This window comes from Geospiza fortis, unplaced genomic scaffold, assembly GCF_000277835.1.
Source record: "Geospiza fortis unplaced genomic scaffold, GeoFor_1.0 scaffold54, whole genome shotgun sequence".
Taxonomy (NCBI): Eukaryota; Metazoa; Chordata; class Aves; order Passeriformes; family Thraupidae; genus Geospiza; species Geospiza fortis.
Genome location: NW_005054301.1, coordinates 10,004,277 through 10,032,212, shown reverse-complemented (window position 1 = coordinate 10,032,212; position 27,936 = coordinate 10,004,277). Strand labels below are relative to the sequence as shown.

General features: G+C 36.4%; 1 protein-coding gene across 3 annotated transcripts in view; it reads right to left on the bottom strand.

The window, feature by feature from the left end:
• The window catches only part of HEATR5A (HEAT repeat containing 5A), a 55,448-nt gene that overhangs the window by 3,389 nt on the left and 24,123 nt on the right, over nucleotides 1–27,936 (bottom strand). The window contains exons 16-34 of one of the 3 annotated variants that reach the window (XM_005417495.2): nucleotides 27,742–27,917; nucleotides 26,272–26,377; nucleotides 23,989–24,179; nucleotides 23,396–23,555; nucleotides 22,106–22,295; nucleotides 21,362–21,531; nucleotides 16,324–16,462; nucleotides 15,299–15,478; nucleotides 14,236–14,475; nucleotides 13,298–13,479; nucleotides 11,525–11,593; nucleotides 10,928–11,107; nucleotides 8,718–8,952; nucleotides 8,085–8,333; nucleotides 6,384–6,511; nucleotides 5,309–5,456; nucleotides 4,366–4,638; nucleotides 1,738–1,962; nucleotides 117–271 (exon numbers count right to left, since the gene is read on the bottom strand). In XM_005417495.2, the coding sequence (XP_005417552.1) occupies nucleotides 117–271; nucleotides 1,738–1,962; nucleotides 4,366–4,638; nucleotides 5,309–5,456; nucleotides 6,384–6,511; nucleotides 8,085–8,333; nucleotides 8,718–8,952; nucleotides 10,928–11,107; nucleotides 11,525–11,593; nucleotides 13,298–13,479; nucleotides 14,236–14,475; nucleotides 15,299–15,478; nucleotides 16,324–16,462; nucleotides 21,362–21,531; nucleotides 22,106–22,295; nucleotides 23,396–23,555; nucleotides 23,989–24,179; nucleotides 26,272–26,377; nucleotides 27,742–27,917 (3,396 nt within the window). Of the gene's footprint in view, nucleotides 1–116; nucleotides 272–1,733; nucleotides 1,963–4,365; nucleotides 4,639–5,308; nucleotides 5,457–6,383; nucleotides 6,512–8,084; nucleotides 8,334–8,717; nucleotides 8,953–10,927; nucleotides 11,108–11,524; nucleotides 11,594–13,297; nucleotides 13,480–14,235; nucleotides 14,476–15,298; nucleotides 15,479–16,323; nucleotides 16,463–21,361; nucleotides 21,532–22,105; nucleotides 22,296–23,395; nucleotides 23,556–23,988; nucleotides 24,180–26,271; nucleotides 26,378–27,741; nucleotides 27,918–27,936 lie in introns of those variants that run through there. The other 2 variants (XM_031064465.1, XM_031064469.1) reach the window with 2 other exon arrangements.

Below are 27,936 nucleotides of genomic sequence, written 5' to 3'. Positions count from 1 at the left end.
ATACAACAGATATAGTCAGGAGAGAATTAACTTCTATCAACACAGAGGAACAACTAAAATAAGCTAATATTCATTTAGTGTGGTAGTGACATTCTATTAACTTCACCAGTACTTACAAGAGGATCTTTTGAGTCAAGTGTTGTTTTAAACTTCTCAATACAACGCTTCTGAAGGCACTCTACAGTAGTAACTTCTGGGCTGGTAGACATAACAAATACTGTAATAGCAGTTAGAAGGCTGATTTCATCGAGTTCTTGGAGAAGGCCATCTACTATCAACAAAGTAAGAAAACTGTTAGATTTGCATTAAAAATTCTACGAGTTCAAGTGGTACAAAGAGGTGGAATAAAAATATCAATGTCTAAGTTTCTTTAGTTTTCAAATACACGACATCCTCTGATACAGTGGGGTGGACTTTTACTGCAACAAAAGCTAAGGACAAAATGGGAATTCAGGGGTGATCATATGCATATTTAGAAATTATAGCATACTTCTATTGCATTGTTTATTTGCATAAAGTACAATAAATATCTTTGAAGAGCTGGTATGACATATTAGAGTGCAATCTATTTGAGAAGAATATAAAGTTTGCATTTAGAATATATATTCTTTTGCTGTAAGTTTTAAACAATTTTGTAAAGAGAAGTTCCAACAACAAATTACAATGTAAGAGATTAACATAAGGAACAATGAAAATACTATGAACTCAGGAAGTTGAAGCAGCAGCACACAGCAAACTGATTCAAGACAAAAAATTCTTTTTTTGCACTACTGTTTTAATACCCTTTGCCTCACTAGAGACACTAGCTCTTAGTGGAGAACCTGCACTCAGTGAACAGCTGCCTTTTATGCTCAGCTGTACACGAAGCCATAGCTCCTGTTTATGCCTTCATACATGGAACTACACTGTGGCACTAAATAACACAGGAGTAAGCCTGCAAACCCACTGTCCTGGTTTCAGCTGGGGTACAGCTAATTTCCTCTCAGTAGCTATTGCAGTGCTGTGTTTTGGATTCAGAATGACAATGGTGTTGATAATACACTGATGTTTTGGTTTTTGCTAAGCTGTGTTTATCCTAAGTCAAGGACTTTTCCCCTAGTCTCATGCTGTGCCAGTGAGAAGATAAGCAAATGAAACTGGGAGGGAGCATAGCTGGGATGGGTGTCTTGAACTGACCAACTGTATTCCACACCATACAACATCATGCTCAGTAAATAAACTGGGGGGAGTTACTTGGAAGGGCAGATGATCTGGGTTCAGGCAGGGGGGTCTGGCATTGGTCAGAAACTGGTAAGCAACTGAACAGTGCATCACTTGTTTTTCTCTTTTTCTTATCATTATTATTATCATTTACCATTATTACTTTATTTTCTTTAGTTTCAATTATTACACTGTTCTTACCTCAACATACAAGTTTTACTTTGATTCTTCTCCCCACTCCACTAGGGTGGGGGGAAGAGGGAGTGGGGGTTCAGCGAGTGGCTGTGTGGTGCCCAATTTCCAGCTGGGCTTAAATCATGACACCCACATTTATACTTTTATAGATGATGACTGCTCATATGGACTGTAGGGACAAGACTGCACTATAGTTTCAACAGTGCTTGGTAACCAGCTAATTCTCTTGTGACTAAGAGAGAAGTCTTTTTTTAGATATGCATGAATTTGATTTAAATAAAACCAAACATTTCACACAAACATTTCTCATTTTTAACTCATAAACCCAGTATCTGTGCCTACCTTGATCCCAACAGTCAAGCACTGTGACCAAAGCACTACGTAGAAGATCAGTCCAAGCATTCTGACTCTTCTCTGCTCGAGCCATTGGAGAAGACAAGAGTCCTTTAAGAGCTTGTAGAGATGCAGCAACTGTCAGAGGTAACTGGCCATCTCGCAATTTCACAGCTGTTTCTTTAAGTACTCCAATAATTAGGTACAAAATAGTAGGAAGAACTGAAACACTTCCTGTAAAACGATGCAAATTCATTTCACAGAAATTTAAAAAAATGCAGGTACTTTTTACATTAAAAAATTGAGTCAGTTTTCTTGGATTCTCTTTTTAATGTATAATTTATAATTTTCAAGCATATCTGTGAATAGAGGCACTGGTAATTTGAAGAAAAGATTTGAAATATCATGTGGCCTGCTAGGGCAAACAGGGATTGCTTAAGTGAACTTAAACCTCTTCCCCTTTAAAATAAGCACTGTATATCTTTCCCTTGATGGTTTTACTACATGAAGTGTGGAATTATGTCATATTCAGAGAAAAGTAAGAACAGAACCACAGAGGAGGTGGTTCTCAGGGAAGAGAAGACATGGAAGTATACAAAGTATAGTAGTGTATACACTATATACTAGTATATATACTGGTACATAGTAAATTCTTTGTATATACTACAATATAGAAAGAAGAGTAGAAAATAAAGTATAAACATCTAAGTATATTTTGCACGTGAAGACAATACAGTGAAGGAAATTAACAGGGGGTAATTTCAAAACTGGCAAGAGGAAACACTTCTATCACATGATACATGGTTAGCTAAGGATGCCATTGCTCCAGGAAATCACTGAAGTCAAGAATTTAGTAAGAGTAATAAGGACTTCAGAATAAATACACGTATAAAACCCCCTAGAATTTGAATAGAAGCCTCCAAAAACATCTTGGAAAAGAGAAGACCTAAGGAGAGAGGCAGACTGTTCCACAGGCTAATAAAGAGATTTTCTTGTCTGAGAATCTGATAGTTGACTAGTCATATTAAGAGACCACAAAAAATGTTTTAAAATTCACAGGAATAATTTGGCATAGCTGTTTCCCTTATTTTTATGTCTTTGAATCTAACAGTAGTACAGAATTCTGCATATATTGGAAGTAACCTAGAAATCTGCATACTTACATGTTGCTCCTGCCCTAAGGTATGACTCAGCAAAGCACAGAGTTAAGCATATAGCTTAATATGCTTATGTCATTCCCTAAACAGCAAAATGCTTGTGTTTCTAAGATTTTAATATACTAATGTTCATGAGAGACCTGTTGAATAGCGAGAGTCTCTGACTATCCAGAGATATTTTCTGAAGCTGAGGACATCTATTTTTGAACAGCCAGTCTTTGAAAATTTACTGCTGGAATTCAGTAGGAAATTAACATCATTTACTTGCAAATTTTTTTATGCAAACATATCATGACAGGTGCCTGAAGTAAGAGACATGGAAGACACAGGACTGTAACTTCAGTTACCTATTAAAGGGGAAAAAATTATGCAATTCCACAGAGGAATTCTCATCTCTTTGATTACGTGAGCCAGCTTTTGGAGCTGCTTGTTTATTCAACTGACTATACAAGAAAGCCTAAGCTCCTCTTTTTAGTTACCTGAACAAAATGCTTAACCTCTCTACTGTAAATGTTCCCTGTGGTCTGATCCTGCAAGCTGTTTGTGGAATAACATGGACAGCTAAAGACAAAAGTAACTACAGTGAGAAAAAATCACAGATTATTTTTCATACAAGATAGTTGTCCTCAGATCTAGGCAATGCTATGTTTATTTCCTTTCACTTTAAACAGATAAATAACGGGCTGCAGATGGAAATGAGAAAAGCATATCATCACATTACAAGACTGCAAAGGTTACACTCCATTTATTCCATTTGGAGCATCATATTCTCCATAGAAGAATCATTTAACAGAGAACAATTTTTTTAAAAAAAGAAGAAATTTTTAGGGGTGGTAAATGCCAGAGATTTGCATAAGGTGTAACAACAATACTTAAGGTGGGAACCACAGAGGAGTAGGGCAGAAATGGTTTGTATGTGTGGCTGTAACAGTACTGAAAGATTATATACATATATATATATATATGTATGTATAGGTATGAATATGATATTGAAGCTTGGTGGTGGGAAACCATCCTAAAGTTGGGAGTGACTCCAAAATGAATCATGGGTAAAAGTCAACTAATCTGAGAATTCAACCATAACTGCCTGCAGCTGTTTGTTAATGTTCAAATGATGGAAAGTTAACATCACACATTTCTCTTTTAAATTTAATTTATGTCTGCATTATAAATTCCAGAAAAGACAATTCAAGTAGCATATAATCATGTAGCTGTTGTATACTTCCCTGTAGAAAATGAATCTATTAATTGCACTGCTATAGGGTGGGAGAAAATGAGAAACTACTAATTTAATTGCTTCCAGTTTTGTAACTTGTTTTACAAATTGACAGTCAAAAAATAATTAGAAAAGGAAGTTGTCACAAGCAAATCAAAAAAACTTGCTGCCAGACTTAGCCAGCTAAGAAAATCAGGTAATAACAAAGGGACAGAAGGGCCTAATAGTCTTTCATTTATCTTTTCTAGTGATGAAATAGCATACCTTCAGGAGAGCAGATTGCAGGAACATCAGAGAGAATAACTAATGCTGCTGCTACCAGTCTACTTCCATCTTCTGACAGCAACAGATGTTTTCCAGGTGGAACTGCGGGGCTACAAGTCAATTTAGGGTTGAGCTGGGGAAGCTGTCTGACAAGAATACAAACACACAGCTCCAGTGTTGCAAAGACTAATGATTTCCCAGGCACCAGTCCCCCTGTGTCTTTGCCCTCTCCAAATTCTGGTAATGTTTCCTTTTCTGCAGCACCATCATCAACTGAAAGAAAAACAAGAAATATGGGAGAAGTCTGCAGGCTGTGACTTGTTTTCAAAAAGTTTACTTAAGACTGTTTCAGTACCAAATTATAATCTTGACACATATATATGTGCATGAGTATGTATTCAAAATTCTACTAGCAAACACCCATCCTTCTGAATAAGCAAACTATGCAGTGATTGCCAAAAGGCAAAAGGGCGCACAATAGACTTTGACATACAGATCCTGAGGCACCAAGCCAATATGATGTCACCTGATACAAGCACTTTGAGTCTACTCCCAGTTTTTTCCTTTTAGAAAATGAATGTGAGGAAGTTACAATCAGAGGAACTATTGGGACCTGGCTTGTAACAGTCGTGTGTGCCAAGTCTGTCCATCGCTCAGTTTTAGCTGACCCCAGCTTCTCACTAGGACTCCTCCCTCCCTGACCAGCTGCAGTTTCTGCAGTTCTTCTCCTCACTTTCTGCCCTCTGTTCAATACCTAAATCACCTGCTATCTATCACACCACATGAATTTCTTAATTTAGGAATCTGGACTGTCTTAAATAAACTAGAATTAGAATCCAACTGTGAAAGACTTCATTAAGACACATCTCAGAAACCAGTTTTCCAAGAAAGAATTGCTTTAACCCTGATCACAGGTATTCAAACATCTCACACAGTACTGTACCTTCTGCACTTCTCCGCTTTTCCTTCACGTGTTCCTGAGCTGCAAAAAGAATCAAGCGAACCACTTCAAGGGCAGCAAGCTGAATATCAGGTGACTCCCTGGTCAGTATCAGTCGATGCAAAACATTCAGCAGCTCTACACCCAACTCCTACAGCAAGAAAAACATCTAACATATTTTAATTTTAATGCAGGAGTTTTTAGGAACTTGTCAATACTTGTTAAAGCCAGTATTATTCTGATTGATCTCACTAAGGAAAACAATGTAATTGATACTATCACAGGAGTTGGCATTTTCTTCACCATCCACCTCCTAGCTCCCAGTAACAGCAGTCCCTATCAATTCTCCCAACAAAATAGTTACCACAGTTATTTACGATACAGGGCACTTAAAACAACTGAAGAAGCCAAAGTAATCTTTATCTTTCGGCTTCTTAACTCTTGAAGGTGGGGACATTACATTGTATTCCTCCTACACTATATGCCTTTCCTTGGACAGAGCGTCAACAGTCAGCACAACTTAGCCATGTCCACAGGCTTTACCACTTTCACCAGGTCAGACAATTGCATGGCACACGGGATGGTATAAACCTTAATTTAAAGAAAGAAAAAAAAAGAAAGTTCAGTTTACTACATCTTTTTAGGATGACTGTTGTGGTGTGGGTTTTTTTTTTTCGGTTTTGCCTCTTTTCTTCTTTTAGTATCACTGCTTTTGTCCAGTCTTCTTTTACCAACTTTGATTTTTACAACAGAATTAATTCAACTATGCTTTGACAGAGAGAGAATCAGAGAACTCTCTTTTCCAGAGTTTGGTCTTTATCTGGCTCTCATCCTATTAATCTAATTACTCCTTCCTGACGAAATTACTCCTTCCTCAAATTCTCTGCCCCTCACCTTACAGGTTCCACATTGTATTCTTTTTTATCTCCTCCCTCTACAGCTTTGGATTTGGGTAAAGCATATAATTTACCTAAAACTTATATATTGAAGATTCCTGGAAATACAAGAGACTGTAGAGGTGCTGTTCAGATTAAAACTATGCCTTAATTCTGAGGGGCATTTGGTCATTATGCATTACCTGATCACCACCTATTTTGGACCTTGGCCACGGAACATCGAAGAGTGCCTGCAGTGCATGTAAGCAGGCAATAATGTTCTCCATTGCTGCATCTGATCCAGGAGAGCACAGGAACTCCACACTAATTCCTGTAAGCATTAGAAAAAAACCAAAAGCCATCTGTACTTGAAATTTTAAGAAATAATTTTTTCCACTACTAAGTAACCTCACAGAAGGCTGAGCAACTATAGAAGTAGCATTTTAAATGAATTCATCTCCTATTGCTAATATCTTGGGGCAAGACCTCTATTTCCATCAAAACAATGAAAGAAACTTCACTTTATAGACAGTATGAGACCCAATTATAACTGGCTACTAACATAAATAAAACCCCAGTAATTTGTGAATAAAACCCAACGAAGAGACAGGACAATTCATAATGAGTATAGAGCAGGATATTTCCCTAATCACTCTGATTTATTTATGAAAGTAACAGTAGTTCACAAACTCCGAGGCTTTATGTTCCCATTTAAAAAAAAAATGCAAAAAATGCTAACTACCACAACTACATAGCCAGCAACAAGTAAACTACATGAAGCCTAAGCTTGTAAATCCTAGAGCAAATAAGAGCTATCTTTTTTCTTAGCTTTCAGGGCTCCTCAAAATATTGGCGATAACCTTCATATAAACTGCAATCTGTATTCTCATCCCAGCTGTAATTCCAAAATGTGTGATGACTTGGGAAACCAATCAATGTCCACTAAACAACAGCTGTACAACAGAAAAGCAGTTTTAAATTCTTTCAGTTTCTCTGTAGGGAATGAAAATTAAAATGCTATTTTACTAAAAAGCAGAATAAACAAGCAATATGCCCACAGTCAAGTATGTGAAATTTTATGCACTAAGCAGTAGAGGAAGCAGGGGAAATGAGCAGTTTTTGTATCAGAGGTCCCACTTCTAGCTGAGAGAGCAATGGAGTTCAAAAGGGAGCTGGTTCTCTGCTTAAAGACTGGGATTCAAAGGAAGACATATGCAACAAAGTAATACAAACTCATTCCAAAAAGGGATTACAAAAGAAAGATACAAAAGAGAGGCAAGAAAAAAATATAGCCAGAAATGCCTAATTGTGTAAACTTAGAGAACTGAAACTGAATTCAACTACCTGATTAGCTCCTGCAGTAGTGGAGGCTTGACAGAGCTTGATATGAATGTAAGGAAACACTTCTTCACTGTGTGGGTGACTGAGCACTGGCACAGGTTGCCCAGAGAGGTTGATTCTCCATCCACACAGATATTCAAAAGCTGTCTGGACAGCAGTTGGCTTTATGTCACCCTGCTTGAGCAGGAGGTGGACACAATGATGTCCACAAGTCCCTTCCAACCTATAAACTATTGTGTGATGTAAAACTGTATTTCAGTGAAACCAATCCATACACTTTGTAACTGTACTGGTACAAACACTGTAAAATCCACCCTTGAACTTGCATGTTTATGAGCAGAGCAATAAGGGCTTGTTTAGCTCAGTTTTTTTTGTACCACATTTGGGGAAATGCCTTACAATTTTCTCACTAGGACTTAAAATTTTTCTGACTGTATGTTTTTCCAAAAGATGCAATACTGAATGATGCAGTTAAATTTGAATAATTAAAAATTTATTTGCTAACAGTTTCACCTACATTTTGAGTTACAGCATCTAGGCAGACTATGCACTCACTCACTAACCCAAGATAAGATGAAATCTGTCGGTATTCACATCCTCAGGAGATTTCACCAAGGGTCTGGTAGAAGAATCTTGACACATGGTAGTTGGGGTAACAGGTCTGGAGAGATTTGTAACTCCTTCATCTGGATCAACAATAAGGAAACCTGTGCTAGTGAGCCATAAAGCTGTAGCATAAAGTATCAGTGCCCAGGAGTTGTAGTAATGAGGTCTGGCATTTTCAATTGTCTCCGCTGTATAAAATGTACCACCTACAAGAAAAGAAATTAGTTTTAAAGGTGTAACGTATTTTCAACTACTGTATTTTCTCATTCTTAAAATGGGATTTTGTTCTATGTATGACTTTTTTTTTAATGTTCGGTATTAAAATTCAGGCCAATGAGGGCACTTCATTTAGATTTATTTGGACAGAATGCAATAAATTACCTATTTCTTCTTTCCAACATAAAAATAGCCAACAAATAAGAATACCACTCTTCACATCCATGAAACCTCTGTTCTCAAAAACAGTCCTGATCTTTAAATAGGTCCACAAGTAGGCTTATTCTCTATACCATTTAATCTTACTATGATCTTAACACAAGTCAGTTTGCTTACAAGGGACTTAGAAAAACATAACTAATTTGCCTTTTTACCTTCAGCAGGTAGTTGAGATGCATATTCTGGAGGTAAAGTTAAGAGAGCAAAATCCTGAAGTGCAGCAAGCCAGAGCTTGCTCAGTGTTCCAAGATCTGCCTGTACCAAGTCCAGAAGACCACTGGCCGAAAATGTTACATCTCTGTAGCTTTCTTCAGAGGAGTTTACAATTTTTAAACTGTGCTTGTGTGTATCACTTTGATTTTTCTGCTTTTCAACTGCAACTATGTAAACCTGTTGATATATTTGGATAGAGAGTTACAAATATTAACACTTGGAAAACTACTGTGATCACCAGCATGACTGCCTGTTGAACAGGCATGAGATTTCCTAGAATCTGTTTCTGCTTCAAGTCCAGTAAGCATGGGTGAACAAGCACTTTTTCTCTAAACGTTCTGAATCCTTTCCCCAGCTAATCATAATGCAAGAATCCCCAAGAACGGGAAAACTACTAAAATTCCTACCTCCAATTAAGTACCCTGCTCTTAAAAAGTAATATATTATTTGTCCAGTTTTTGCTTCCAACCATCAAACCCTGTTACAGCTACAAAACTGAAGAACTATCAAATAATATACCTATAATAATGATTCAGAAACAACAGTTAAACCCTTCCTAATTCTTTTTTAAACTGAAATGCTACATGGCACTTGATTTCTCAAAATTATGTGTTGCTTCATGTTAGCAGTGCAGAATGAAGAGTACAATCTTGCATACCTGGCAAACTGTGGGTGCTACCATCTATAGATTAATTTCAGTGTAATTTTCCTAGATACCTCTCTGGTTATCAAAAAGATAGAATTGAGAAAGTTTCAGACAAACAACTCTCTGTAGTGTCTCCAAAATGCCCCTGGAGGGAAGCTCTTCTCAACTATAAAGGACACATTTCAACAAAGCTGACTTGAGATTCATTGAATCTAATACTAGTTCCCTGCAATTATGATTTCTGCATCTTTTTAATGTTTGCTAGCTGTAGAGGGTTGTCCCAGAGAAGCAACTAAACACACACCAAGCCCTTGTCTCACACCTCCCTGCAGCAACAGGATGGGGGAATTCCTCCAATTTCTGTAAACAAGAAATAGGTAAGATTCTAGGGGAGAAGGAACTGCCTAGGGCTTAAGTGAAATATTTGCAAATTACAGCTCACAAAAGCTTATAGGAAACTCTACAGAGTTTCCTTTGAAGAATTTTAGTGATCTTAATAATAGGCTAGAACAGTCTACAGATCTTCACTTCTGACAGTTGAGTCTCACATCTAGTCTGAATTTTGTCCTGGCTTCTGACCAGTGAAAGGTTGTTCCACGCTATTAAAAACCTTTTCTTCATGTAATGATTCTAAATTTATCACAGTACTTTATCTTTTCCTGAATAGATTAAATAGACCAATCTATTTAAATCTCTCAATGAAAGCATGTTTTCAAGATTTTTATTCCCACCTGCTAGCTTGTCTCCAAGGGCTTTGCTATTTTGTCAATATCTGTTCTCAAATATGCACATGAAACATTGGTATATTTTTCTCCAAATGTTTACATAAAAACTATCTATTGCCTACTTTCTCCTCCAAAGTATCTTCCTGGTTGTACCCTGAAATATCATCCACCTTCATAACATGTTCATCTTCAGCTGGTTATCAACCATCAGCATCCAAGGCCATTATCACTACATTCTAATACACATCTTTTGGAGGTGGTGTACATGGTTCACATTTTTGACTTTTAAATATTTAACCTTGCATTTACACATATTAAAACAAGCATTCACATGAGGTGGCTTTATTTTAACTAAAGCAGTACTGAACTGACAATATTAATTCAAAAGATATATTTCCCAGAGATGAAATGTCAATAGGCAATGAGAAGAGTTATACCTATTTAAAACAGTACATTGAGTGGACCATCACCATACATACCATCAACCATTTGTAACATACAATTTCAAATCAATATTGAACTATTCAAATATATTAAGGAATTTGCATTTTTAAGTACGATACATTATTCTTGTAATATTATTCTTGTTATATTATGACCTGTTTAATTAGCAGTGTTTTTGTCAAGTTTGTCAAAGTTCAGGTACTTTCAGAGGTAGCACAGCAAAGCACCAACACCTTCTATTTAAAGAAGCATGTTAGAAATTCCTGAAAATTCTGTCCAAAAGGTTCTAACTCACCTACCCGATATAAGACTAACATTGCAGAGCTGTTATACTAACCTCTGCCCAAGCCTTAAGGACAGCCAGTACTTCCATAGTTGAGGTGCTTTCATTATATTGTTCATTTTGTGCTTCTTTTCCAGCCTGCACTTTGAGCAAAGAGGACACAAGCAACTGGTGAACCCTTCGGAGGTCATTAAGATCACTTACTACACCACTTGCCATCCAGGCACTGCATACCTAGTGTTGTGAAACAGAAACAATGAGGAACAAGAAAAAAACACCACTGCATACTTTTTTCTCCATCTGTAAAATTATGAAAGCCAGATTTGATTTCTACCAGGATACAATAACAAATAACAATAACAAATGTTGAATGACATCCCAGTTTAGTATACTTTAGTAGTGAAAACCAAAACATTAGTGGAGTGTCACAAAAAACAGGGAAAATATCAACTGCAACAAAGTTTCTCAACAGACTTTAAAGTGACAATAATCTTTGAGTTGTCACAATATAGAGGTAACATAAGTGACATTTTTTGTGAATGGAGGATTTAAAGCTAGAGGATTTATTTCGTTTTTCTTGTGTTGCTTATCAAGCAAAAAAAAAATTCAGAGGGTCTATTACCTAAGAGACTTCTGACTTTCAACACTTGCCTGACATGCTTTTGCTGTGACATCAGGAGGAGTTTCAGGAGCAAAGGCAGGCCTAAGTGCTGCTCCAACCTAAACAGAAGTTATACAACATTTAACACATAGTGAACGATTGACAAAATACTTACTTTTCATAATCAGACTTTGTTACAATTTTCCTTTATAAAGTATAGTTCCTTTATCCTTTTTTCACAGACTGTTTCAGTGAGGTTAAAGAGCAGAGAAACAGTTTCAGTCATATTTTTAGTTTTGCCTACACTGAAGACATTGTTCTCTTTGAGGGAGTCTTCATGGCTGACTCTTATTTTCTTACGCAGTCTAAAACAGAAACAGTAATGTCTTCCTTCCTGAACGCCTGACTAGATGAGGAGCCCACCAAAAAGAAGCGATGTTCTGAACCATGAAAGACTTTGCAAGACACTTAGTGACATTTCCTTACTCAGAAAAAATATAGATTTAAGCAAACAACTAACTGAAGGTGGTCAACTTTGGAAAGTGAAAAAAGGGGAGAGCACAAACCCCATTTACCTAATAAAGAATACACAAAGTTACTGGGCTGCAGAGGTTTTACCCACTCCCACTGTTGAAAACCATTTCACTAAAGTCTAATAAAAGACTCCCTAGCTGCTCTACCATTTATTTGAAAATTCATATTTAAGTTTGATATACTAGACTTGCATCCCAAAGAGCAAGTACTACAATAAATGTTTGTGAAAGAAGTGAAAGGATTTGTTTTTAATGGCAATTAATGACAATTTCTTAAGAGCCTCTAAGGTTGAGATTTCATTTATGGAACTTCAGAACAAGATGTTAGGAAGTCATTACTTAAGTCCAGAAAATTTATATCCATCTTTTTCTGGATTATTTTGATGTTTTTAGGAAAAAAAAATCTGACAATGTAGACTTGATTAACAGTTTCACATCCCTTAAATTTATCTCTTAAACAGCTAATGAGTCCTGTGCACAGTATTAGCAGAAACACATTAAAGGTACAGAAGCTTAAAAGGAAAATTATTAGTTTTACTTGTGACCTGCTTGATGGTTTTGGACAGCAAGGACAGATGGTTTATTATTTTCCCTTGACAGCTTTAGACTAGACCAAGGAACTTTCTTCCCACAAAGGAGTGCCAAAAAATAGAATTATAATAGCAAAAGCAAGATCAAAGTAGGTCAGGGTGTCTTTCTTCAGTGTCTCTCCAATTCTACGAGAGTGTGATCTGACCTATTCAGTGCCTGCTAGAAACTGAAGCTATATGAGGCTTAACACAGTTGTCTGCCATATTTAAGACAAGTGTGATATGGAATGTTAAATGACTAGGACATCTTTTCTCTAAATCTAACCAAAGACTTAACTGAAATGGACCTTATGAGTACAATCCACACTTCTCTAGCTTGTTTATTGGCCAAGATCTCCAAATGTAATAGCTGGTGTGCAAAGGCTACTTATTTCTAAGCAGAGTTTAAATTTATAGTTATTCTTAATATTTCTTGCAATACTTTCACACTCTTAAAAACAACACTTTCCAAAAAAACCCCACCAATGATCTATTTTGGTTTTGTTGTATTCAAGAGGGAAAAATGCTGAAACTTCAAAAACTTTGAAGCTAAAAAATTATACACCAACTGAAAAGATGATTTCTAATGAAGTCCAAACAAATTAACAATACTTCAGTAACAAAGTAACTGAAATCCAGCTCTGTACCTACACACTGTAAATGCAAATTTCTTTTAGTATTTGACTCTAAACTTTTGTAAGTTATTATCAATGGTGCTTACGTTGGCTTGATACTGCTCCAGGATTACATGACCTGGAAACTCTGGTTCTGGAACAGCTGCAAACTTCCGAACAATAATTTGCAACATCTGAAGCCCAGAAAGACGAAGCTGATCACTGTGATCTGTGGCAGCCATAAAAGCCATACGGATCAAGTCAGCTAAATGCAGTACCAAAAAGTCATCTAAAACCAGAAATTTAAAAAAGAAAATAGTTGTATTATATTTAAAATAGTTTTATTAAAGAAAATATTTTTATTAAATTTAAATTCAGACATAATGTGTTTTATAATACTGTCCCCAACTGTTTTCAAAATGCTTATTTTACATTTTACCTTAATATGTATCAAGGATTCACTTCAGGCAGCTTACACATGCATCAATTTTACTTGGCTACTTTATGTTAGCTGATCAAGTCTGCTTTCCATTTAAATGTAGAAAAAAAGTACTTAGAAGAAAGTATAAATATCTTCATGTATGAGACCTTCTAAAAAAGTGTTGAGGAAAACATCTCCAGATAAACACAGAGAGGTACTGAAAAATGGCATTGTATTTCTACTGGTGATTATGCAAATTATGGAAAGAAAAAAAGTGGCATTTTTTTAAGTCATGCTCCCAGACACCAAACTCTGATGTTGTAGGCTGGTGCCAGCTATCACTTGTGACTGCCAGTGCTTATACAGAAACAAAGCCTTCCTACGCATACACCATGGTACTATAACCGGGAAATTGAGTGTGAACGCTGTAGTAAGATGCCATTCTTTTAGCAAATAAAAATTTCTCTACACCTTAAAGAATACAGGCTTACAAACAGAGTAATTAGAGGCTTTATTGATTACAAACAACAAATTTATTATTAATCTCATTAAGATGCAAAGAGCTAACACTTACTTTAAGCATACTTTGCATTCTATGAAATTCTTCCAGTGCTTAACACATACCTCTTGAATCACGTTGTTTCCTTTCCTGAGCCAAAGTTATATCAAAATGTGCACTGCCTGCTTTTTCACACTGGCTTATAATTTTACAAACACATTCTGCAGCAAAAACTCTGGTGGACCACCGTGGATTTCGGAAAGGATGGAACCTGTCATCACTGTCAGATGTTAATACAGACACATCATCCCCTTTGGTAGTTTCCTCTTCTTGAGTGGTATCTATTGATGCTACTGTATTGAAATCTGTATTTAGGGCACAGAAGGGAAAAAAACCAAACATAATATTCTTTCTTACTACAAATGAAAGCTACTGAAAGAAATCTCTTCGAAGACTATCTCTAACCTCAAATTCATAGTGACTCCATTAAATCCTGGTATCTTAAAGTAAATGCTAGAATTCAAATATAATGAAACTGTCAACATTTGGTTGATATTACTTGCTGGAAGAAAATATTAATATCACAAAAATAAATTAAGAACTGCACTGAAAGAAGCAAAAGAAAAAAAAAACCTTTTAAAATTAGTGTCATGTATTAGAAGCTAGTACTGTTCCAAATTAAAAAAAATCTAAATGCAAGAATTTTTCCTCCCTCATTGCTGGTTTAAAGAATTTCACCCCCACCAATATTCAGCACAGTAATTCATTTTGTGTGCTCAAGAGTTCCATTATGATATAACAGGCCTCCATCAGTTCTATCACTAATAGAAGAACTGATCAGAATACTTTTCTTGCAGTTAATTACACAGGACTCAGAAGCTCAAACCTATGTTATATTTCCATTTCTGCTACGGAAATGAATTAAGATCAATAATTAAATCAACAAGCAAGACATCCTAAGATGTTTACAAGAACTTGTTCAATGGAGAGAGGGCAATCAGAAGAGAGAAAGGCATATTCCTCTGAAGGAACTAAGTTAAAGGATCAAATCTTGCAATATGAATGACAATTATACATTTAATAAATGGCAAACATTCAAGAAACTTTAATGCCTTCCCTCGGTGGCACAGCGTACTGCTGCAGGCCTTATTTTGGTTGTGTTCTCAAATACAGTGTATTAAGACTTACCAGCAGAGGCAGCAAGAACATCTTTACAAAGCTTCAGCCAAAAGGAGAGCTTCTCAACTGCCATTGAAGTAAGCATATGCGTCAGGGTCTCTTTGATATCTTGGCACAATCTTGGGTCCAATTCTTTGTCCAGCAAGCCCAGCAATGCCCCCTCCAGGCCTATTTCTCTGATGTTCACATCTGCTAAGAACAAAGGCTGTGAGCTGAGTACTGTACATCACAAAACTGGATTAATGACAACAGAAACCCCACTAAAGGTTGCACACAGAGTATATTGTGAAAAAGTAATTACTATCCCTGAAATATTTTTGAAACCATTTTATTTTTCACTTTAACACTGCAGCTAACTTACGAATACAGAACAAATGTTGAGCTTTTACAGAAACATAGTAACAACAGGAAGAATGTTACCCCATCAAAAAATAAGAATCCTACTCTGAATTTCACAGCATTACCATCCCCACATCTAGATCCTGAAAAAAAATTCACTTACCTTACTTCATGAGGTATTTCTAAAACAATGTTTTAATTTGAAATGGAAGTTAAATCTATTCTCCAAAAAAGCACAAAACCAAACATATGGAAATAATTTGTTAAAGTAATATGACCAGTTTTTATTTGACCAATATTAGAATTTTTAAATATCAGCAGTTTTTTAAAATGGCTATATTCTATTTATTCTGAAAATTTCCAAATGAGTTTGAATTGAAAGCTGAAGGGAAATAAATTTTTAACATCACTTACTCACAGAAACGCACATGAGGATGAACTAGTGATCACTCTCAGGCCTTTTAGCAAAAAGTTAATACAACAGCTACTGGCTAGATGGGCATGGATTTCCCTGCAACTCCCCTTGCATTTCCTCATTTTATCATAAGTTTGTACTATACAGAAAACTGAGATAGAAAATGTTTTGAGTTTAAGATTTCAAGAGCATTGAAAAGTTTTCACACTCTTAGCAAAGCTTATTTAAAATTCACTGTCAATATGCCAAGCCCTTTGATCTCAAAATTTCAATACATTACCTGGAGTAAAATCTTCTTTGCTCTCTTTCACTAGTGCAACAGCATATTCTGATACTTCAGCAGCTTCTCTTTGCACAAGCTGACGTAAGCAAGCTACCACTGCACGTCTCAGCAATAAGTATGAGCTACAGAGATTCATCTGAAACATGCAAGAAGATACAGTAAGATGGCTAACAAACCTCTGTGGCAATACCTCAGTAAGACTGGTATTTTCTGAACACTTGCAGCTATAGCAAATCTGTTAAGTCAGTAAATATGCAATTGATGCTCTTTTTGCTCAGCCTTTTTTTAAACCCCCAAATGAAAAGTTTTGCAAGTCCTGTAATCAATTTTATAAAGCATATGAGTACTCCTAGCATTTCTCTCCAAAGGGAACTTACAATATTGGTTTGATGCTGAATCCACCTCTCAACCAATATTGTACAAAAACTGCCAATAACTTCAATGCCAGGTGAATCATGGTAACTAACTCTTTGACTACTGGGTATATGCATACAGTGGGCTTGAAAATTCAGAACTAGTCATCATCAGATGTAACTAGACATGTCAGTGAAACCAAGGGTGGGAGAGTCAATCAGGCCTTAGTAAAACAGAACTCCATGCATGAAAGGAAGTTTAGAAGGGCAAAGAGAACACTGCCGCAGTTTCATTGGAAAAAAAATTATACACTCAGTTTACATTAAATTATGTTTTAGAGAAGCGGAGAGAAAAGGTGAGAATTACTGGTGAATGTATGACACTGAGACAGGTCAGCTCCCCTGAGCAGTCTCTAGCAAAAAAGTTCATAGCATCATATTTTAACACCAACAGGCCAGTGTGTGGGATATTTTACTGGAAAATACATGATAATGGATTCACTATTACTGGAACGAGGAGAAACACTTAATAAAACCCCAAGACATAGTGTCAAGGGGTTTTTGTTAGAGTGGAGGTTTCTGATTTTTATTTGCTTCTTTCAATTTTAAGACAATCCTGAAGGGAATCCTAAACACATGATAAACTAGCTGTGTGGTCAGGAAAGATGGCTACACCAATATTTATGCACCTTCTTCTAAATTAAGCTTAGGTTATCATAAAAGAAATTGTTCTCTACAACTAAGAAATTGTGCCCCGTTAGCTGTTACCATCCTTAAAATAGATAGACTGAGTGTCTGCTGCAGGAAAACCTTGCATTAGGCTGTGCTGCTCATTTGTCAGCAACAAACCAATATATATTAGTCAAAATTACTAATATATATTAGTTAACATATGCTTACACAAAGCAACTTAAGGACAAAAAGAATAAGCAATACAGAATTTTAGCTTTGTTAGATTAACAAAACGAAGCTTCATCTTCAGAACTTCTGTGCATGCATATGAATCTACAATACTCAGAATTACATAATTATACACAAAAAGATACACTCTGCATAATTCTTCTACAAGGAAAGGAACCTGACTCAGTAGGTATGTCTGCAAGGTACTTTAATTGCAACTTCAGAAACAAGTGAGACTTAATGCAACATTTATGCAAGCAAGCTACACATTCTACTTCGAGTTGGACATGCATAAATTCCGTGCTCATTTTATCAGGGAAAAAACAGAGGGCCCAACTGAGGCGACCAAAATAACGCAAGATGCACATTTTTCATCTCTGTCATTCTCCCACATTCTAAGCAGGAGACAGGACTAAATGACAGACACAAAATGCAAGCATCACATTAAAACTTAAATGTAAAAACAGTTCAATTTCTGTACTTAACACATTAAAAACAAAAGCATCCCTTACTAAGCACATAAATGAAATGTATTCCTGCCATCTGCAGTTAGGAAGGCTCTGATTAGGATGACAATAAAATATCACTTGACATGCTAAAAGAAATTACATTAAAATGGTTAAAAAGAAAGATAAAAGATGAAATAAAAACACCACTGCAAACTGCAAAGGTTTAGGATTAACAAGGCACAGGGACCTACCAACACAGAATTATCCAACAAGATTTCCTGCACAAAAACAAATGACAACCAGTCATGACAAAACCAAAGATATCACAGTGATATCAACCACACATGGAGACTGTAACATGTAAGCTCAGCATATAATAAAATTCAGAATCTTGCCTCAAACATACCAAAAGCCTAATTTCCTTTGTTAATTTCTCTTATTTTTCATGTTGAACACACTTAAATTCCAACCCAACTGCCACTAAAATTAGTACTTAAACAATACCAAGACAACAGCACAGCATAGTTATTAACATTGTACAGTTATTGTGTTTCAATATTGATCTTATTGTTAATATTTTAGAGCTGAAAACTGGCATTCACTGTGTTGAGGAATACTACACTGTAAGCTCACACAGATAAGCTCTTTAGAAGTCTGTGCTCACCTAAGTTAGTTTTAGAGCTAATTTTAGACATGATTAAAAGCATATTCTGCTATATTCTATATTCTGAACGGAATACCTCTGTAAATCTCTATTCTGCTGGAGCCAAGAATTCAAATAGCAGGACAAGTGTGCATTATTGTTAAAAGCCACGTGAAAGATCCAATTGACAAACAGGGAACACTCTCAGAAGCTGAAGAAGGGAAGCTAGATAATGACAAGTACATGTACACAATATAAAACAAAATAAAACAAGAACCCCACAAAACATGAACCAGTGAAGCAGTGTGCTCATTGCCTAAGTCATGTTTTACTAGTGCTAGCACAGTTACAACCTGAACTGTTCAAATACACTGCAGACCTGAGCCATCTCATGCTGTAGGGGCTTGACAGGTGGAGGAGGCAGCTTGCAGCTGCCTGCACAAGAAATCGTGTTAGCATGCCTAATGATGGAAAAAAGAAATTAAGAGGGAGCAGAGGGAGGACAAGGAGGGTTATGAGAGAGTGGAGGGAGGTAAAAGACAAGGTGAAGAGGAAGTGAGGGGGGATGGCAGGAGAATGAGGACTATAAAAAGGCAAGTTCAAAAGCAAAGACATTTAACAGAATCCTTGGGCAAAGAGGGTGGAGAGGGGTGTTGGTTCAAATGCTGCTAAAAAAAGTAAAAAAAAAATTTTTTGCATATTAGTTTTGGAGATTTTAGAAGTGAAATTTCATGTTTCTATGGATGGAGGGGGAAAAGATCACTCATGTGGCTGCAGATTCTTTGCCTCTCCTGTTTTTCTTCCCTAAATAAAGAATGCAATGGTGAATATCCACATGACCTAGGGCTAGCTTTTGCAGCTGCTTTCCCTTAAGACTTCAAAATGCATCACAAAGGAGGACCATCACACCTTGTTCTCCAAATTGCAGACATTTAAACTCATGAAGAATAACTAGCTGAGTGTCACCTTGCAAGTGAACAGCACAGTGAGGTGCAGATTTCAGATCCAATAACTTATTTTGCTTCCCTAATGAGATGGTGATTTAGTGGGTGGAAACTACATGAATGGATGCTGAGTTTTACAAATGCAGAATTCTTCTTGTGCAATTATCTTCTCACAGATCTGCAAAGCACACACTCAAAAAACCTTGTTCATGACACTCTTCAGAGACACACTGACATAGAGGGGAATGCACAAACTCAAGCCATGACCCCTGCTTCTTAACTGACTAATTTAGTTTTATCAAGCTCATAAACCGCTGTATGAAGTACCTTGAGACAACTTGTAAGAACAATAAAAATCAGTAATATTATGTAGACAAGATAACTTTGTCATTATATCCTCTATATTAGTAGAGAGATTGAAGCAGACTGTACATGGACTTACAAATGCTCCCAAAAACTACCCCATGCTCCAAGCAAGAGACTGACTGACATGGCTTGTTATGACTTTATTAATGTAAGAAAAACTATGTTATACCAAACAAACAGAAAATAATTGTTAGTGTATGTTAAAACAACACTTCAGATTAGTTCCAGCTCTTCTGCAACTAGCATATTCATGTATATCACAGTGTGGGGCAGAAAAACCTTCTTCAGTTTTTCCTAGCTCCCACAATCATGTTTCTAGTCAAACTAAATAAAGAAAATGTAAGGTATCTAAACCTATATGTTTAGAATAAACATGAAGATCTAAATCTATATGTTTAGCATTGATACACAAGTGCTACCCAATGGAAGATGTGAATAAGAACTCTGTAGAAATAGATGAGATTAAAACAAAATCCAACCACACTTCATCGTCTGTGGACTTTTATTTCTCTCTGATTGACAGCGAGACAAAACTGTATTAAAAAAAAAAAAACAAAACAAAACAAACCCCCTCAAAAACCTCCAACCAACCCTCTCCGTCCCCCAGCTAGCCTCCCAAATCCACCAAGGCTAATAGCTACCAGAATTATTTTTTTTTAACAGAACTAAGTACTTCAGAAGAGCAACTATTCAAAGACAGAGATACTGAATGAAAACAAAACAAAAAAAACCAAAACCCACCCAACAAATAAACTCTCCCCCACTTGTCAAATAGGGCTGAAAAAGTTTTGTTTATTTCTTCCAAAGACATGATTTGACTATAACTTATGTGTTAGAAATTTTTATACTGACTGCCAAGATGTCAGTACACTGAACCATTAATGCTACAGAAATTACAAAACACAGAAATCTACAATTTTTCAGCATCATGAAAAAAACAAAATGAAACAAAACTCACAGTAATTAGTACAAACAATTTTTAAAGTCAATCCTTCAAGCAAGGCATAAAAAGCAGCAGAGGGAAAAACTGGCCAACATAAACCAGCTGGTACAAATCCAGCAAAAAGTTGTAATGAATAGTATATCCTGCCAGACAACTGGCCTTAATAAGAACAGCAGAATGTATCTGCAAGCAGTTCAGAAGGCCAAGATTTCTACAGAATGTGCTCATCTTGTAAAGGAGAAGAAGAAACTGAGGAAAAAAAATGAAGATACATAGAATACTTGCCTGTAGGAGAACATGAAACACCTCATGCCTACCCACGCCTACACAATGATCAGTTTCTCTGCTTAAAGAAACAGCTGCATTTTTTAAGTGTTTGTGAAAAATGTGGACAAACTTTAAAATACATGGATATAAACTAGTAAATATATACTCACACAGAGGCAGCTTACAAGGTTAGACAAGTTGACATGTCGAGGAGCAAACATGTGAAGCTGCTGAAGGCAAGAGATGGCTTGAGCTTGAACAAGGCAGTCAGGATTATCTTGCATCACTGCACAGCCCAAAAGGCAAGAAGTTCTTAAGGCTGACACTGCTGTACTGCTGCCTATATTGAGAATAAAGGCTATTTTTTGTTTGTTTTTAAAATGTATATTTCCCTTTAATAAACATGACAACCTGTCTTTTTCCCAAGCCAGCCATAATGTTCATCCTTCTAAACGATGATCTTTGTATCTGTGCCATACTTCGATACCCATGAGTAGGGATCACATCGCTTTCTGGTTATTTAGATGCAAATTTTAAATGTCTTCATCATAACTAAGACATAGAAGGACTCCTAACTCTTGAAATACAAACAAACACCTGCTCTCATGCTAGAATTAAAAGATGTAAGAATGTAAGAAATATAAAATGTAAAATTCATGTAAGAAATTTCAGCCCAAGGCAAGGCTCGGAGAACCAGTTCAAACAAAGGAAATTATGTCAAGAGACATTACTTTTGGAAAACTAGCAGTCATATCATCTTGATTACATAAAGTCATGGCCTATGAAATACTGTCTTACAACTATGCAAAGAAACTTAGATCTGCTTATTTCTTACATTTGCAACCACACACATTCAATGTTTAGCAGTTTGGCTGGTAGAGCAAAGGAAGCTGACACATTTGTGTGCTGTATACCTTGCAGCTCAGGGCCCAGAGTGGTAATGAGTGCATTCAAACAGCGCCCAAGGCTTTGATGGACTTCAGCGTAAGCCGGAGGCACACTCAGCAACAACATGAGAACAAGAGATAAGGTAGGTTCCACATGCACATGATACAGGGGCCCAGCCAGATCTACTATTAGTGACAGAGAGTGCAGTGCCCATGCCTGCAAAATAAGAGAAGCAGTAAAGCAATCTCTATATGATAGATATACATAAAACCTTTTAGAATTCACTAGTCAAAAGTGAAATTCAGTGATGAAATGCAATAGAAGTTGCACTTTTAGGTTCCAAATGAACAAATAAAGAGGTTATACAAAGAAATTTTATCAATCTGATGTTGAGGAAGCCATTTTGAATATTTTACAAGGAACTGTATGCTGTGCAATGAAACAACCATTTTAAATTTGTCATTGTTAATAAAAATGAATGTAACAGTAAATTAGTTTAACAGTGATTATTATTCCTTTATTATATTCTATTATTTTAAAAAATTTTTACAGTCCTTTGTGCAAGAACAAAATTGTGAAAAAATACTAGAGTTTCTGAAATAATCTATTGTTGTAATTAGTTACTTTGCACCACTAGCCACACCTGTTTCATGTCAACAAACAGTTCCTCTTTGTGCAAAGATACTTCGGGAAAGCTTTAAAAATTCTTTAAGTGATATTTAGACAAATACATTAAATACACTCAATGTCTCTTAAAGCTATTCTGACAGATAACAGTTTTAGCCACAGAGAAATAACATTAATTAGTCTTTAAAATTTCTTGTCTTACTCAATGATGTACATCCACCAAGTTCTAAAATATTCAGGCTACAAATCCCTTTTATTTACTATATGACCCTTCAACAAAATATGCTGTGAGATTAACACCGTGAAAGAGACAAAAACTGACACAAACAAAAGAAGTCCCTTCATAAACAGAAAATCCTAGGTACTATGTAGTCCAAGTCAAGATACAGGTGAATGTGAAAAGAAACAATCCCTAAAACATCAGATGCAGTTTTTTAAGACTGAACCTAATCAGTCTCACAGATCATTGAATCTCCCACATCTCACCATAGTTCTTGCTTTGGAAGTTGTTGAAGGTGGATTTTGAGCAGGGCCAGTCTTCTACATTGCCTTTGCTGCTCCAGCTGTTACCTGCGAGGTATGCCTGTGAGATTGTCAAGTGTCTTATTCTTACAAGAAAAATAACCTTAAACTCCAGAATAAAATTCAGTTAATTTGTAACATAACATTTTAATGTAAGTGACAAGTACCTGTACATCAGGAGAAGTACTGTCCTGAGACAAAGTATAAAGGATTCCAACACATGCATTCAGGTGCTGAGTAGAACTTATTCCTCCTAGGTACCGATACAGACATCCCAGAGCCAAAGAATGACCTGTTCTTGATACCACATCCCTAGCAGATTTTAGCCTATTAATTGAAAGAAAGCTGTTAGTTTAATTACCAAGACTCTTACCATGTAATAAGCACATCTACAAATTAAATTTCTCGTATATAATCAGCAAAAAAATTTATTAGACACTATTATATTCACAAAATTCCAAGTTCATACACGGTCTCTTATCTGAAGAAAGCATCAAAAATATTTTAGATCCACTTAAATGGTGTTGCCAGAACAGCAGCCAATTCAATTCATTTGAAAGTCTACATGCTTGCTTAGTCAGTCTCACACTAAGAAATACATGCAGAACTCAGGCAGTGTTTTCTCCTGTTAATTTCTTAAGTGACATCAAATTCATGAAGGAAACCAGCTTTTGAAAACTATCGTAATAGGTGTCAGGTAGATTTCTCAAACATTTTTACCAACTCAAGCAGTATCTTTTCATGCTTATTGTGAACTTACTTGTCAAAACTGACTTGCGCTAACCCAGCAGTGAAGGCACTGTCAGAAACCACCTGTGCCAACCTGGCCAAACACTCTGCAGCAGCACATCTTAGAAGTGGATTATTGCTTTCCAGGGCACCCATTACCAACATCAGGGCAGATCTTCTAACTTCTTCTGAACCTAAACTTCCCTTGCAGTTAGCCAAGCGCTAAAAATAGACATTAAATATATTAAACAGCTAGACAGTAATCAGAGTGTGCTTTTCTGTCAGTCATGCAAAAAATACAAGACCTGCAGAAGGATTTTCTTCCCCTCTGTCTGAGGAATTAATCTCTTTCAAATTGCTGTTATGAGAGTTAGATGTCTAACACTACATAACTGTACATCACAGCACAACACTATAGTATCAACATTATGATTTTAGGAAATATTGGATAGATTGCAGTGCAACCAGATAAACCAACATATTAGCACAACATTTAGGAAATAATATTAAGAAGAAAACACAAAAAAAATCTCAGTCCCAAACATTTGCCTAACAAGCCAAGAATGAAAACTGCACATGAACAAAGGAAAATACAGATAAAGCATACAAATAGATAATTATGAGATCACTTTGTTTTAACAATTGTTATGTTTTTATTTACCCAGTAAGAAATACAAAAGTCAGTGAAAAAGACAGAAATTATATAAACAGAATTTTTCCATATCTCTCTTATTTGAATGTCACTAGTATGGATGCTAGTACACTAGAATGTACTAGAACAGGTTTCCCTTAAACTAATAATAAAAAGGGGGAAAATTAAACAGTGATTCATTTGCACTCAAGAAAGCTATGACATCAGAAAATAATGAATTACCATAGAAAATAGGACTGATCACCTTGACTTAATCAAAACAAAAACTTCTGTGTACTATGCTGGTTTGGACTGGGGTAGAGTTAATTTTCTTCACAGTAGCAAGCATGGTGCTATGTTTTGGATTTGTGCTGAACACATGGTTGACAATACTGAGATGTTTTGTTATTACTGAGCAGTGCTTACACAGATCCAAGGCTTTTTCTGCTTCTTGTGCCATCCCACCAGTGAGCAGAATGGGGGTGCACAAGGAAGGAGGAAAGGAAACACAGCTGGGATAGCTGGCCACAATGGACCAGAGGGAGATTCCATACCATATGGCAGTAAAGAGACAGTTGTTTAGCATAAGTAAGTTTTAAGTGGAATGAGATACGTGGAGGAAAAATACTCAGTGATTTAGGATACTGTTTGCCCAGCTTTACTGGCTCAGCATGAGTAGCTGGCTTAGATAAAGCCTTAGGCTGACAGCTCTGAACTTAGGTCTAGAGATGTTTTTTAGTTTCCTGTGCTCTGCCAGAGAGCAGAGCATCAGAAATGGAAATCAGAAGATCAGGACAGTAGAAGCTGCAATACCTCAAGAACTACCTACCAGCACAGACAGAGGGAAAGAACCCAAAATCGTATTAGAAGACTCCTTATCAAAAATCACCACTGGGCCCAGAGACACAAGCAAGGCATGTAGAGAGCATATGAAGGGTAGATGCATAAACCATAAGGGTATAATTGCCTAGGGATTTTTTTGTGGTGAGTACCAGAGGCACCCAGCTTGAGCTGACCTGCTGCAGTATAACTCTATTAAATAACTTAGTTTTATAGATTTGATGCCTGACACTCTGCTACAGGAAATCCAGAGTCAAGCTGGAAGAAGGAGAAAGAAGATCAGAGTGAGTGTGTTTGACAATGAAGAGACAAAGGGGACATCTGTCTGCTCTTGGGGCTGCCTGCTGCAAAGGGGCTCCTGTCCCAGCAGTTCAAGTCTCAGGTGGTCTGGGTGTGACTCTTCAAACAGTGTGACAATGCTCTGGCAGCAGCTCTTCCTTTAACATGGAATCATGCTCAGCATATAAAGCTGGGAGGAGGCAGGAAAATGTTTGGAGTGATGGTTTTTTGACTTCCCAAGTGACTGTTAGGCATGATAGAGCCGTGCTTTCCTGGAAACAGCTGAACACCTGCCTGCTGATGGGAAGTTGGAAGCGAATTCCTTGTTTAGATTTGCTTGTGTGCGTGGCTTTTACTTTCCCTATTAAACTGTCTTTATCTCAACCCAGCAGTTTTCTCACTTTCACTCTCGCCATTCTTTCCCCAATCCCACTGAAGGGGGAGTGAGTGAGCGGTTGCATGGCTGGGTTTAAACCTCAGCAATTGATCTATTTGAACCAAGAGATGCTGTGGTTTAGTAACAGACAGAGAAAGAGAAAAAAAGGAGAGAGAGAGCAGATTTACCTTTAAGGAAGTAGAAAAGGCAGACACAATATGCAGTTGCACTATTTGTTGTCGAGATCCTTTTGTTTGCTTTATGGAATTCAACAACTGTTCTAACACCTGGAGCCTTAAACAAAAACAGAAAAGAAACCACATAACTGAAAATTAAGGAAATGAATCAAGCTGTTATACTTTATTTTAAAGCCCATAACAAAATCTATCTACAAAACCAAGAGGTGGAATAAATAATCTCTTGAGCATTTTCCTTCAACTGGCATCCCTGTCTACTACCAAAAAAAATTTGTGTATTCCATATTAGAATATGAACTTCCATATATGAACATGAACTTTTTACATTTGTGTCCTTAAATGTATTCACAGATAATCACATACCTAAGTAACATTGAACAGACATTATTAAAAGGAACTATGTATGGGAATAGTGCATTTTGACTTACAATTGAGAAAGGAGGAGGGAAAGGAAAAAGAAATTAAAATGTATTTATCTGCTGCATTAATTAATTCATGTCTTAAGAAACAAGTGAAGAAAACCAACCAGAAAGCTGGTGACAGACAGGGCAAAAAAAACAAAGACAAAAAAAATCCACAACAACAACAGTCAATGAAGACAGAATAAAGAAGTAAAGACAGGTCAGAAGAACAAATAAATAATTTGTCAATTTTATTGGCAGGTATTCTCATATACAAACACCTGCCTGGAACCTACACTAAACCCCAAACATTCAAAGTTGTGAAGACATCAAGACTCAGAACTCATAAAGATTAAACACTCATCCCACATAAGAAACTATAAAACCATCACCAGCTATAATGATCATGAGTTAACAATCAAGGTAATTATAGCAGGCTTTGAAAATATAAAGCCATTTCATTTTAAAATAATTCATCTGCTCTAAAGCCACATTCAAAAATATTACCACACAGAAGCACACAGAAGAAGCAACTACATGCAAAAATCTTAGGAAATTTATGCTTTAGCAATCAGTGTGCTTATAAATGTGAAACAAACCAAACTGCCATATATGCAGTGAGAAAATACAGACAAAAACCCAAGAGAAGTATTTGATCTCTTACTAGCATTCTTGTATCTTGACAGAATTGTGTTGAGACACGCACTCGTTTCTCCCCATCCACTTTTTATAAAGAATGTATTATGTATTAAGCACCACAAAAATTGTGTAACATCTCTCAAAATAGCTTCCATTTTGATCTGGCTGTCAAAAAACCCCATTATTTTTCTGGGTCCACAGATTTGCTATGACAATAACCTCTTGCTAGATGTGCCTTCCTGTTGTCAGTAACTTGAAAGAGAAAAGTCCAATAATTTGGTGGTCTGATGCTATTCAGATGGTTTACAGACTCCACTTATGCAATTCATTATTTTTTCAGAAATTCTGCATTCAATATCAAACACTATGACCATCTTACAGCATCTCCAAAATTCCCCAGCAGTTACAGTTACTACTTTACCTGTGAGACTCTGTTATGTGGGAAAACATAACTCCAAAAAGTCGACTTGCTGCACTGATAACAGATAATGCAGGAGGTAGTGGTTTAGGTACAGAATCCCCTTTTGCAAATTTCTCATAAATTGAGTAAGGGTCATACTCCAGGCTGCCACCAGTTATGTTGTTACCTAAAAGGAGCTGTAAGAAGGAACAGCAT